The sequence below is a fragment of the Dermochelys coriacea genome, chromosome 1, assembly GCF_009764565.3.
Source record: "Dermochelys coriacea isolate rDerCor1 chromosome 1, rDerCor1.pri.v4, whole genome shotgun sequence".
In the NCBI taxonomy this organism is placed as follows: Eukaryota; Metazoa; Chordata; order Testudines; family Dermochelyidae; genus Dermochelys; species Dermochelys coriacea.
This window is the reverse complement of record NC_050068.2, coordinates 46,945,059-46,956,883: the sequence shown is the minus strand read 5'-3', so window position 1 is coordinate 46,956,883 and position 11,825 is coordinate 46,945,059. Positions and strand designations below refer to the sequence as shown.

At 40.1% G+C, this 11,825-nt stretch overlaps 1 protein-coding gene across 6 annotated transcripts in view; it reads right to left on the bottom strand.

Annotated features, from left to right (window-relative positions):
* Positions 1 to 1,373: 1,373 nt before the first annotated feature.
* USPL1 (ubiquitin specific peptidase like 1) overlaps positions 1,374 to 11,825 on the bottom strand; it is a 28,732-nt gene continuing 18,280 nt past the window's right edge. For all 6 annotated transcript variants that reach the window (XM_043504368.1, XM_038410151.2, XM_038410121.2 and 3 more), the window contains 5 exons: positions 9,663 to 9,749; positions 7,309 to 7,438; positions 6,263 to 6,388; positions 5,420 to 5,580; positions 1,374 to 3,422 (listed from right to left, as the gene is read on the bottom strand). In XM_043504368.1, coding sequence (XP_043360303.1) covers positions 1,459 to 3,422; positions 5,420 to 5,580; positions 6,263 to 6,388; positions 7,309 to 7,438; positions 9,663 to 9,749 — 2,468 coding nt within the window. In that variant the 3' untranslated portion in view covers positions 1,374 to 1,458. The remainder of the gene's footprint in view (positions 3,423 to 5,419; positions 5,581 to 6,262; positions 6,389 to 7,308; positions 7,439 to 9,662; positions 9,750 to 11,825) is intronic.

Genomic DNA, 11,825 nt, shown 5'->3' with positions numbered 1-11,825 from the left:
CGTTCACCTGCGCATCTACCAATGTGATCTATGCCATCATGTGCCAGCAATGCCCCTCTGCCATGTACATTGGTCAAACTGGGCAGTTTCTACATAAAAGAATAAATGGACACAAATCAGACGTCAAGAATTATAACATTCAAAAACCAGTCGGAGAACACTTCACTCTCTCCAGTCACTCGATTACAGACCTGAGGGTGGCTATCCTTCAACAAAAAAACTTCAAAAACAGACTCCAACGAGAGACTGCTGAATTGGAATTAATTTGCAAACTGGATACAATTAACTTAGGCTTGAATAGAGACTGGGAATAGATGAGTCATTACACAAAGTAAAGCTATTTCTCCATGTTATTTCTCACCCCCACCCCACCCCCCACTGTTCCTCAGATGTTCTTGTTAACTGCTGGAAATAGCCTACCTTGCTTGTCACCATGAAAGGTTTTCCTCCTCCCCTCCCCACACTGCTGGTGATGGCTCATCTTAAGCGATCACTCTCCTAACAGTGTGTATGATAAAACCCATTGTTTCATGTTCTCTGTGTGTGTATATAGATTCACAGATATTAAGGTCAGAAGGGACCATTCTGATCATCTAGTCCAACCTCCTTCACAGCGCAGGCCACAGAATCTCACCCACCCACTCCTACGAAAAACCTCACCTATGTCTGAGCTATTGAAGTCCTCAAATCGTGGTTTAAAGACTTCAAGGAGCAGAGAAGCCTCCCTCAAGTGACCCGTGCCCCATGCTACAGAGGAAGGCGAAAAACCTCCAGGGCCTCTCCAATCTGCCCTGGAGGAAAATTCCTTCCCGACCCCAAATATGGCAATAAATCTCCCCTCTGTATTTTCCACCAAATGCATCCGATGAAGTGAGCTGTAGCTCACGAAAGCTTATGCTCAAATAAATTTGTTCGTCTCTAAGGTGCCACAAGAACTCCTTTCCTCTTTCAAGCTGATTTTGAGTAGCTTTACACAGGTAGATCTTGTAAAACACCAGCTGTGAAAATGGTAAAAACTCTGCAGAACACCCTTGAAATGTTAAATAGTAGGCAAAATAACATAAAACAGACATCAGGAATCTGAATAGTTTGAAATTATAGTTATAAATCCAGTAATTTATAGGTATTACTCCAGTGGTCCAGAAAACTGAAAGGTGAAAATAACACATTCTAAATTAACACAAAAATGCACATTGAAGCAGGGGAAAAAAGTTAAGATTAACGTTCATTAAAAGATTCTGTAAAAGATCCTTAACTATTCCAATTAAATAACTGAGAAAGACTAAAAATCTTATTCAACAGCCACAATGAAACGCAAGAGGCAAATACTTCAGATTTTAAAATGTTCAAGTACAGCCAGTGTGCAAATAAACTAGTTTGAAAATATAATTTAATAGTACTTTTCGTGAAAGCTCATATACAAAATTCTCAAATGTTAAAAATAAATATTACAACAATTCAGCAGGTTTCAAATAGAGTTTCATCAAAATGAGGTAAATCTATGTCTCCTGCTATTGAGTTCAACACTGCAGAGGAGAACAGGTCTTCAAGGAAATCTTCCTTTGTGGGACTTTCAAAGGAAAGTCTTTTCAAGCAGGATTTGTTCATTAGTGAGTCTGTATGACCTTCATACTTGCTTTCTTTTACAGGACTGTAATAATTATGGTCTTCGCTTGCCACAGTGACGCATGTGAGGTTCGTTCTCGCACTATGCACTGGTGCTGCAGTATTGCTATCCACCATTTCCAAATATCTACACTCATCTTCATCTTTTGGAAGCTCTGAAGAAGCAACAATTGAAGGAGGAGACAATAAGTCTGCTAAAAATGCTGCATTACTCTGGCTACTGCATAGTGACATGTTGGAGTTTGTACTATATACAGATTCACTGTCCGCAACATCAATCTGATACTGCAGTTCATTCAATAAGTTCTGTACTGATTCACTTTCATGATGAGATCCAAATTGTAACAGATCTTCTACATCTCTATTTGGAGAGATTCCATTACACATCTGAGTCTTTGCCAGCCTATCAAGTGAAGCCAATTTGTTCTTTTTAGCCTTCAGTTTTTTAAGCAGTTTTAAACGAAGCTTGTGAGTTTTGGCGTCCGATTCTTTATCTTTCACATCAGATTTGCGATTTCCATTTTCACCATGGTGAGGTTTAGAACTAAAGATTGGGGTGTTGGGTTGAATTACTTCACTCCAGGTGCCCAATGAGCTTCCAGACTTATTCAGAATTGGACCATCAACTACGGGGTTTACTGCAGGGAGACGAGCATGTACAGAAGGAGCAGTAATGTTTGTTAACAAAGGAGGAAGATTTGCACCTTGACAAACAGCTGATTTAGGTACCTCCTCAGTTGTTTTGCTTGTACCTTTGGCTTGAAAGCCACCAAAATTAGCTGCCCCCTTAGTAGGGAGGTGCAAGTCAGTAGCTCTTAGTAAAGAAGGATTTTTGTAACTTTTCTTATTATGATGAGTTGAGGCACTTGAAGGCATGAAGGTATTATGCTTGTTTAAGAACCCCTTTACCCAACTTCCTACAAATCCTCTCTTTTGATCTTTATGCAAAGACTGGGTGGAATTATTTGTAGCAGACAAAGTTGCAGCCTGAGAGTCTGCTACAGTTTTGCTTGTGTTTCTGGTATTAGATGATTTCTGCATAACATTCTCCATTAATGGTAATTTCTTATTCTGCAAGAGTTCTGGATTTAACACGATATTCTCAGCGTTGACTGGGTTAGCCTTGGCCTCTGCCTCTTGAGATTGTGATGGCATGGACGAGTCACTACAATTGTTTGTGGGAACAGCAGATGTAATATTTGCTAGGTTCAACTGTTCAAGATGTAAGGAAATACAGGCATTTTCAGGTGGTGTGCACATGTTGCTACAGGTAGTCGGACAACAAACATCTTCTGTACATGGAGTTTGATCTGAACAAGCTGACTCCTGCTCTTTCAGCAAGGCTGTTTCAGCAATTAGGTTATTTCCCACCATCTGTCCATTGTCCAGTGGTTTACCTTCAGAATCAACCTGAACTTCTACAAGTGTCAGAGTTATAACATCATCAGCTGCCAAATTTTCTAAGCCAGAAAGCAAGCTATTTTCATTATCATCTCTGGCCACTTTTTGTTGTTCATTAACAGGAATGCTAACAATCTTCTTTTTGTGAAATACTGTAGTTATTTCGTCTACGGCATTATCACCATCACAATGCAACACCAGAGAAGAACTTGACTGTGCATCATTAAGAGGAAGATTTTCAGATTTTACACTTTGGACCTGATAACTCATTTTATCAGGCACTTGAGATGCTTTCCTTTCCCAGATGACAATGTGAATCTCTGAAAGAGGAACTTCAAATTTCTCACGTCTTTCACAATATGGACCTTTTATGTCATCGCATTCAAGCCAAGTTTCTGAAAAATAAAAAATGAATAGTTTAGAGGCTCAAAGATACACAATTGGCCATTGAAACTCAGATCATTATTCTTTTGGGGTCTCAAAACATCCATTTTTAACTTTCCCTGACAATGCTACATACACCCTGGTGAATGAAGTTGATTTCTTTGTTCCCTCACTTTCCCCAAAGAAAAGTTGGGGGTCTTCCACTTTAACTAGGCCACTTGCAGCAATAGAATTCACTATTAGGTCCTAGTAACATGACTAAGATGGAAAATAACTCCTTTTCCTTAGCCACACTGATGCTCCTGGCCAAGATAGTGATACTGACATCCTGTTTGAGAATATATGGACAGACCTGACATATAGACCTCTCCCATTAAAAGTTAATTTGGGTAATTATTTTTCATAAAGATGCAGGGAAGGGGCTTAAGGGAGAAACTGATCATATAGGTAATTCCCTTCCAACCATCCCGACAGTTACAAAAATTTATATGTTGTTTTTAATAAGGATTCTAAAAAAAGAGAGCTACCTTAAGTGTGTACGCGTTGTGTAGTGTGAACAGCAAAAGCTGTGCACAGGCTAGCTAGTTTGAATCCAGTTAGCGTGGATAACAGCAGCACTGGAGACAGCATACCATAAGCTTAAGAATGGGCTAGCGAGCCGAGTACGTACCCAGGGGCTATGCCAGGCTTGTACAACCTGCACTGAAGTGCACACTAAGCTGCCTTCATTGTTATGGTTACCCATACTAGCTGGCATCTCATTAGGTAGGCTAGCCTGTGGACAGCTTTTGTTGTGCAGACATATCCTAAATTTATTGACTGTTAGTGGGATGTTTCTCATCCTCTGCCAGAGTTACGTGAAGAAAAGAGTTCAATTTAAATGGACAACTTTTCAGCTGACAAGGATGTTTTGATTAAAATGATGTTCTCTCTCCTCCCTCCATGGAAGCAGGTTTCCATAAGGACCAAAATAATCTCAACTATTTTTCTCTCTGAATTTTGGGAGTTCCTTCTGGGTTGTACTCTATAGTTCAATAAATAGAAACAGCAACTTACTAGTTACTCTTAAAAGAATGCAAAATTCAGAAGGAGGAAGAAACTGAGCATTGACAGCATTGCGAGTCCCATGAGAACTTACTTTTCCCATGAAGACACACATCTGGTAACTAACAGGTAGCTTGCCCCTTAAGGGCTGGAGGCCTACAGTCAGCCAACCTTCATTACTGAAGGAGCCATACCTGAGAGAGATCATGTGACTGCCCTATAAAAAGCAGAAGGGGAAGCTCAGGAAGCTGTATTAAACTATGGCAAGTGAAAAAGGCTTTGGCACTGAGACCCTGACACTAGGGAAGTTGAGAAGTCACAGCCAGGAAGCTGAACTCCAGCCAGGTAAAGCCTGGGAGTGACTGCTGACTGAGGATCTGCCTCTGGGAAGGAGAGCTGTGGACTTCCTACCTAGGAGGGGGGAAGAGAGAGACAGACACTCAACTGGGATGGGCCTGGAGGACCAGTGTGCACCCAGAGGACTGAATACATTTTACCCCCAGAAGGGAAGTGTTTGGGTTGCGTTTTGAGTTTGAGGAAACAATGAGAGAAATCAAGTCTGGGCACCTGCACAGCAAGCTCTTGTCACAAGGGGGCGTTCAGAAGGTGGCTGACCCTACTACAATACTATGTAATATCCATGTAATCTGAACACCCAAAAGAACTAACAGTGTGCCCAGATTATGTTTCTTGTAATTTTACCGAAGTTTGATGAGAAAATGATCACGACTTTTTCCAATGAAGTTAACAGTAAGTATAGCAGCAAATTACTGAGTCAGTCAAATCAGAGTTAAAAAACCCCAAAGAATGTAAACATATTTGCAAATATTTAATACCTAATTTAGATTATACACAAAAGAAAACCTTTAAATTGTATATTAAGATAGTACAGTGATTATGATAACCCCAAAATTAGTAACAGAGGCAGCTTTATCTATGATGATAATAAAGTTGTAATAGTTACCATCAGGATTCAAAACCCAGGTTTTGAAGTGTTTTGGATCTTGTTGATACTGAATAACAGCTGTTATTTGGTAGAAATCTCCTTCAAACTGAAACGAATAGTTCTTCAGCTCGTTATGTGGCAAACCTTCTACGAAATGTATCATAAACATTGAGGGTACTCTGATAAAGATACAAAGCATTTTATTGGAATAAAACAGTGGCTCAAGCTATTAATGAAATCACAAGCAATGCATTTTGAGAATGGTAGTTAGCTCAGTGCATTACTGTTCTACTGCTGTTTATTAATTTAAGATTGCTTTACAAATTATACACAAATGGCTGGGAGCTCATAGGAACAGGGCACTCCAATTTTAATACATAACTCCATAATACATAAGCAGCTTTTAGTGAAATAGAGGTGTCATCTTATAGTTTAATTTGCTACGGGGGGGGGGGGGGGGGGGGGGGAACCTGAGAGTTCTGCCAAACGTGGAAGGCAGACAACCACAATTCAGACTAAAACATCAAATGTTATAAGGTGGTAGTTTTATCATCCCTCAATACCAGATGCTCTGGAAAGACTGATATTTTGTGTTGGGCTTTACAACTTGGCTCAAATGAAAGGTCTGCTTAGTGTGTTAAACTGAACAAAAATACTCCACATATATCAAAGATTTCTAACATCAGTGAGAGTTTTCAGAATGATCTCAAAGCTGGGTAACTGAACATTTAGTGGAAACTTGCTCTTCAGTGTCTCTCAACATGTCATAAAGGTGACAGAACGTTAACATTAAGTTCATCATGTGTAGATTTAAACATTAAGACTATTTTATATTCAAGATCTCAAGTGATTCAAACTTACTTTTCCAAAATCATTTTTCTTCTTTGAGATTTATCATTACAATTATTACATGGAGCAATATGAATAGCATTAAGTGGGTGCCAGTCAGGAATTATATTTGTAAATGTTGTTAGTGTCTTCCTACACCTGGACAGAAGAAAAATAAAATTTGATCAGTTGTCTACCTGAGATACTCAAAAAAAGTACTAGCATTTACCAGAAAGAGAGGTCACAAATTAACAGGCTACACGCAGTGTAGTTTTACACCTGGCACAATCCCACTGACATCCCTGGCACTGCCAGTGGGATAAATATAAACTCAATTTGCCTCAATCTGTTTATCAATATCAATCAGTAATCCTTTATACAGACTATAATAAAATGGAACAATGTATTTTCTATGACTCATCTTTTCGCCACTTTGAACGTCAATTTTTATACTCTAATGAAACATGGCTTTAAAGAAATTCCTGAACATGTTTTTACAGAGTGCATAACCATTCAGGACACTTTGATGTGTTATACTAAATACAACTGCCATTTAGATGACCTTGAGGAACCTCATCACATCTGTCTAACATTTTAAAAACACCAAAAGGAGCAGACGCTTTCAAATGTTCAATTATGTGACTAAGGATCAGATTTACATTTCTGATTTTATGCAATTTAGATGAATTAATTCTATTTAACCATGAAAGACGTACCTATTTATTGGTCATGTCTGGCATGCTATTCATTAGAGCAGCAGCAATGTGAGAGATTTACAGTGGTCAACACCAAAAAGTCAGCATTTGAGAACAGAATCACAGAATTACCAGTTATTTCTCTTTTTTACACATAGGATACTATTGTGTCAGTAGCTATTATACCATACATCACCTGGAAACTGTTTGCAAATGCTGACCTTTGAAAATGGTGACCAGATAACTTCACTATCACAATTCTTCCTTTCCTACCAAATGTACACACTTGGTGCACAACGTTGGTTTGAAGAAAAATATTTATTAAGTAAAGACTGAAAGTATAATAATACATGTAAATAAATGTGGCTTAGGTAAAAACCTAACCTGTCTTGGTGGCTGAAGCCACAATGTAAACATTCAAACATCCATGAAAAAGAATGCAGGAAAAGTGTCTCGACTTGGGGATCCTTTTGTAAAAGCAGAGGGAATGCAAATACTGGACTTTCCTTCTTACCTTCAAAGGAAAAAAAAAAAAAGAAAAGAGGGAAGACAGGATTATACCTTAGAATGCCATGTCAACTTGCAAGGCTATAATCTCATCCCCACTGTAAATAAGATATGACTGGAATAACTTCATGGGTACAGCTATGGCTACCAAAAGAATAATAAACCCCCTTAAACTTTAAAGTCTGAAGAAAATGGAGAAAAATTAGCATCTGCACAAGTCTGAATTATGCTCTTCAGATGCGACATGCAGCCTTAACTCTGAATTTTATTTCTAATATTATGAAAAATAAATGAACATGTTAACAATTTGCTAATTTAAGCCAAGTTGCTGCGAGCACTTTCCAGAGGATAGGAGGATGTCAAGCCACACAAACCCTATAGAATAGGGAGAACTTTGCTACTCTGCCTGCTTTCTGCTGCAGAGCATCCTTAAGAGCATTCATCAAGAGTTCTGTATAACTGGGAAGTCAGGGAAGAGGATCTAGCAGCCTCTATGCCGGGCGGTCAAACTTTTTGGCCTGAGGGCCGCATCGGGTTTTGGAAATTGTATGAAGGGCCGGTTGGGGAGGCTGTGCCTCCCCAAACAGCCAAGCATGGCTTGGCCCCCACCTCCCATGCTTCTTGCCCCTTGATGTCCCCACCAGGGACTCCTGTCCCATCCAACCTCCTGCCCCTGATTACCCCCCGCCAACCCATCCAATCCCCCCTCCTTCCTGACTGCCCCCAGGATCCCTGCCCCCACTCAACCCCCCGTTCCCCGCTCTGACCGTCCCAACCGCTATCCACACACCCGCCCTCTGACCATCCCCCTGAACTCCCATGCCCTCTATCCAACCCCCCCTGCTCCCTTACTGTGCTGCCTGGAACACCGGTGGCTGGCAGCGCCACAGCTGGCTGGAGCCGGCCACGCTACCGTGCAGCACAGAGCACCGGGTCAGGCCGGGCTCTGCAGCTGTGCTACTCCAGGAGCTCACAGCCCCACTGCCCAGAGCATTGCACCAGTGGCGCAGAGAGCCAAGGCTATGGGAGAGAGGGGTGGGGAACAGCAGGGAAGGGGCTTGGTTCTAGCCTCCCAGGCCAGGAGCTCAGCGGCCGGGCAGGAGGGTCCCGTGGGCCGGATGTGGCCTGCGGGCCATAGTTTGCCCACCTCTGCTCTATGCACATGCTGTTCTGCTGTAGCTTTGGATCTCATAAAACATAAGCTTTCATAAAACCACTGCAGCTCTTTTTTTGGGGGGGGGGGGGCAGTAAATTACTTTTACTATGTTTCCGTGTCTTACAAAGAGTTTCATGCTCTACCACCAAATCTCCCAGGGACCCTAGATTAATCAAGTATCTGTTATCATATTTTAAATCTGCTTGTTTAAGTTTATGTGCCCATCTTGTATCACGTCACCTGTATTAGTCATCCTCACTACACTTCTTCCCCATCCCCTTCATTGGTGGTTTTTTGCAGTCAAAAGCTCTAAAATGACTGACTAAAATATCAGAGGAAAAGATTTCTCTGCTTCTCAGCGTGGTTACTTCGTGCACTTGACAGTACTATGTCAGTTTCAATGCTTTTTTGACAGTCTGCTGCACTATGTCTGAAGCACCAATGGAATTACCATTCCCAATTAGCAGCAGTCATTGTCATTAAGTGTTATTAACCCTACAGCAAGTCCCTGGAGGACATCCCACTTAAACAGAGTACATAGCAGAATGACAGCCCCTTCCCTCCTCCCCCCAAATGTAAAAGGATTCTTAAAATCTTGAAGTTATACTCTTCTTCTACATACATACAAGTATGTATGTTATATACTATTCTCAATTTTTCCCACTGCCTAAGAATTACAATTGTAGGAACTTAAGGGTTTACACAAAGATCTCCCCCACTCCCCAAATTTGCATAAGTGTTCTATTCATACAAGAAACAGGTTTTGCCTTTTGCAAATTAAATTTCTGCTGCCCTTTGCACAACCACAAGTGTTTTTCATCTCTGCATGCACTTAGCAGAAAGATTCTTGCGGGCCTATAGGTATAGGCACTATAGGAAAGAAGGGAACAGAGACAGGATATCTAACAGCTGCTAACTGAGTGACGGAGTGTGAAAGATACCAACAATTAACTACATGAGCAAATTGTTTGTATTCACTTTCTTATGGAATGCATTTTAAGTACTGATACAACAGCAATCTTTGCATTCACAGAACTGGAAAAATAAATACTAAAATCGCTTAGTAATTACTTACCCAATTCACATTTAAGCTGAGGTTGAAGTTGAGCAAATATAACATTTCTGATTTCATTTAGATGCAACTCAGCTTTTGGAAGAACATCTAAAGAAAAAAAATTCAGCCAAAAACAAAAAAATCAAATCTAATTCATATTATATACCACATACACAAATCAATTCTCTGCAAACCAATGCATTTTCTATTAACATTTGTTTACCCACAACATTGGGATGACACTTAATAGTTAAAGTTCTTTCACTTAGGTGATTTGCAAAAGATTACATTAGAATATGTAAAAGCTATCTACTTAAAGGAATCAAATTTCTACTATGATCTACTCAATGGAATATTTTACATTAATCTTGTCTATAGCATGTGTAAATATGTTGAATTCATGTGTAATCTAAATAAACAGTCAAGCAAAAAACATTGTTAGATTAAGGCTACATCTACACTAGTACTTTTGTCAGTATAACTTACATTGCTCAGGGTGTGAAAAAAAAAAAACCATCCCTCTGAGCAACATAAGTTACACCAGCAGAAGAGGCAGTGTGGATAGCGCTAGTCGGCAGGAGAGCTTGCTGCAGGTGGCTTAATTATGTTGATGAGAGCATACAGTGTCTCTCTCCCGTCGACGTACAGTGGCTACATGGGCGAACATACAGTGCTGCAGCTGCATCAGTACATTTGTGCCGCTGGAAGCTCGCTAATGTAGACATGGCCTAAGTGAAGGTCGAGAGTATGTATCCGTAATTTAAGGGTAAAAAAAATATTATAGGGATGTTGTAAATATTCCCAAACCAAGCATTATAATCCCAGAAAATTCAGAGTTAAAGGCCACACTTAAAAATCCAGACATTAAAGTGAGAACGTACAGTTAAGAGTACCCAAACAAGCTTAGCTCTGCTGTAGCGATGCCATGCAATACCATAAAACAATGAAGACATTTTAATGCTCATGGCCTCAGATTAAGTGATAGTTTTCAAATTATTTTCTTGTAGGGTCTCATAAAATGAATTCTGTACTCCAAGTGCTGTAAATATGAGAAGGGCATGCTATATTTGTCATATAGAACAAATGTTGCTTTAACTGCAAAACAGAACTTAACTTTGGAGTCAAGACCAGAGCCTCCATAATTAAAGTGAGGACTTCAAACAGTCTTGGAAACTATTTCCTCATTAAAATCTTTATATAGATAAATATAGCTAAAATACTCCCCCATGCTCCATGCACTTCTGACAGATTTTTAAAAACACCATCCATAAAAAGTAAGATTGAGCTTTCTTTCTCCACCAAAGCCCAAGTAAATTGATGGGTTTTGCAGTGTTCCCCGGAAACCAACAGGTTCAAATGATTACAGACATGGGAGCAGAGACAGACAGTAAATTCAGAGCCCAGGAACCCTTCGGGGAGGTGGGGGAGGGGGAAGAAGAGGAGGGCGGGAAGGGGGAAAGGAAAAGATGTTGGCTGGACATTCCTTCCCTTTTAAACCAAGGGGGCTCCTACTCTAATACTTCCCTGCAAATGCAGTAGTATCTCAAGTAGGCAGGTCCCATGTTATCAGACTTTATAGGCTAAACACCAACCAACACTTAAGATGTCCACCCAGAAACCAATAAGCACTCAACGTAATCCTGGTTATTTCAGTGCAATTAGTGTATGATTTTTCTTCATCTCAGATAAACAGGGGTTAATACAAAATCATCATTAATTTTGTTCCATTCTTTCAAGCAATTTCTCTCAAAACAATTACATTTTTCCTGGATCGTCTTTTTGACAAAGTGTATCAAAAACTGTTGTCCATTTTAAACACAGGGTCTGTGAAAGGGTTGACAGGCTCTTTAAATTATTTCTGGCCTGATTAGAAATAATCCGAAATTACAATCTCTCTCAGGACCACCTATCAAAAAGCAGATTTTGGCCAGCTACAAATCTGCATTAGATGTTCCTGCAGGAAACTCTTTCTTTGGTGCAGACTGCCCTTGATTGTTCCCCCACTAGAAATGACTTTTTCCATCAGTTGCTCACCAGGGTAGGAAAGAAAGTGCTTGCTAATTTACAACTTCTTAAACTGAATCAAGAACTCAAAAATGCTTAAAGCCATATTACTAGTATTGGCTTATGTCGCAGTATACATGAACAGTTGGCCCATCATGCCATGTTGGAATCCAGCTTTTC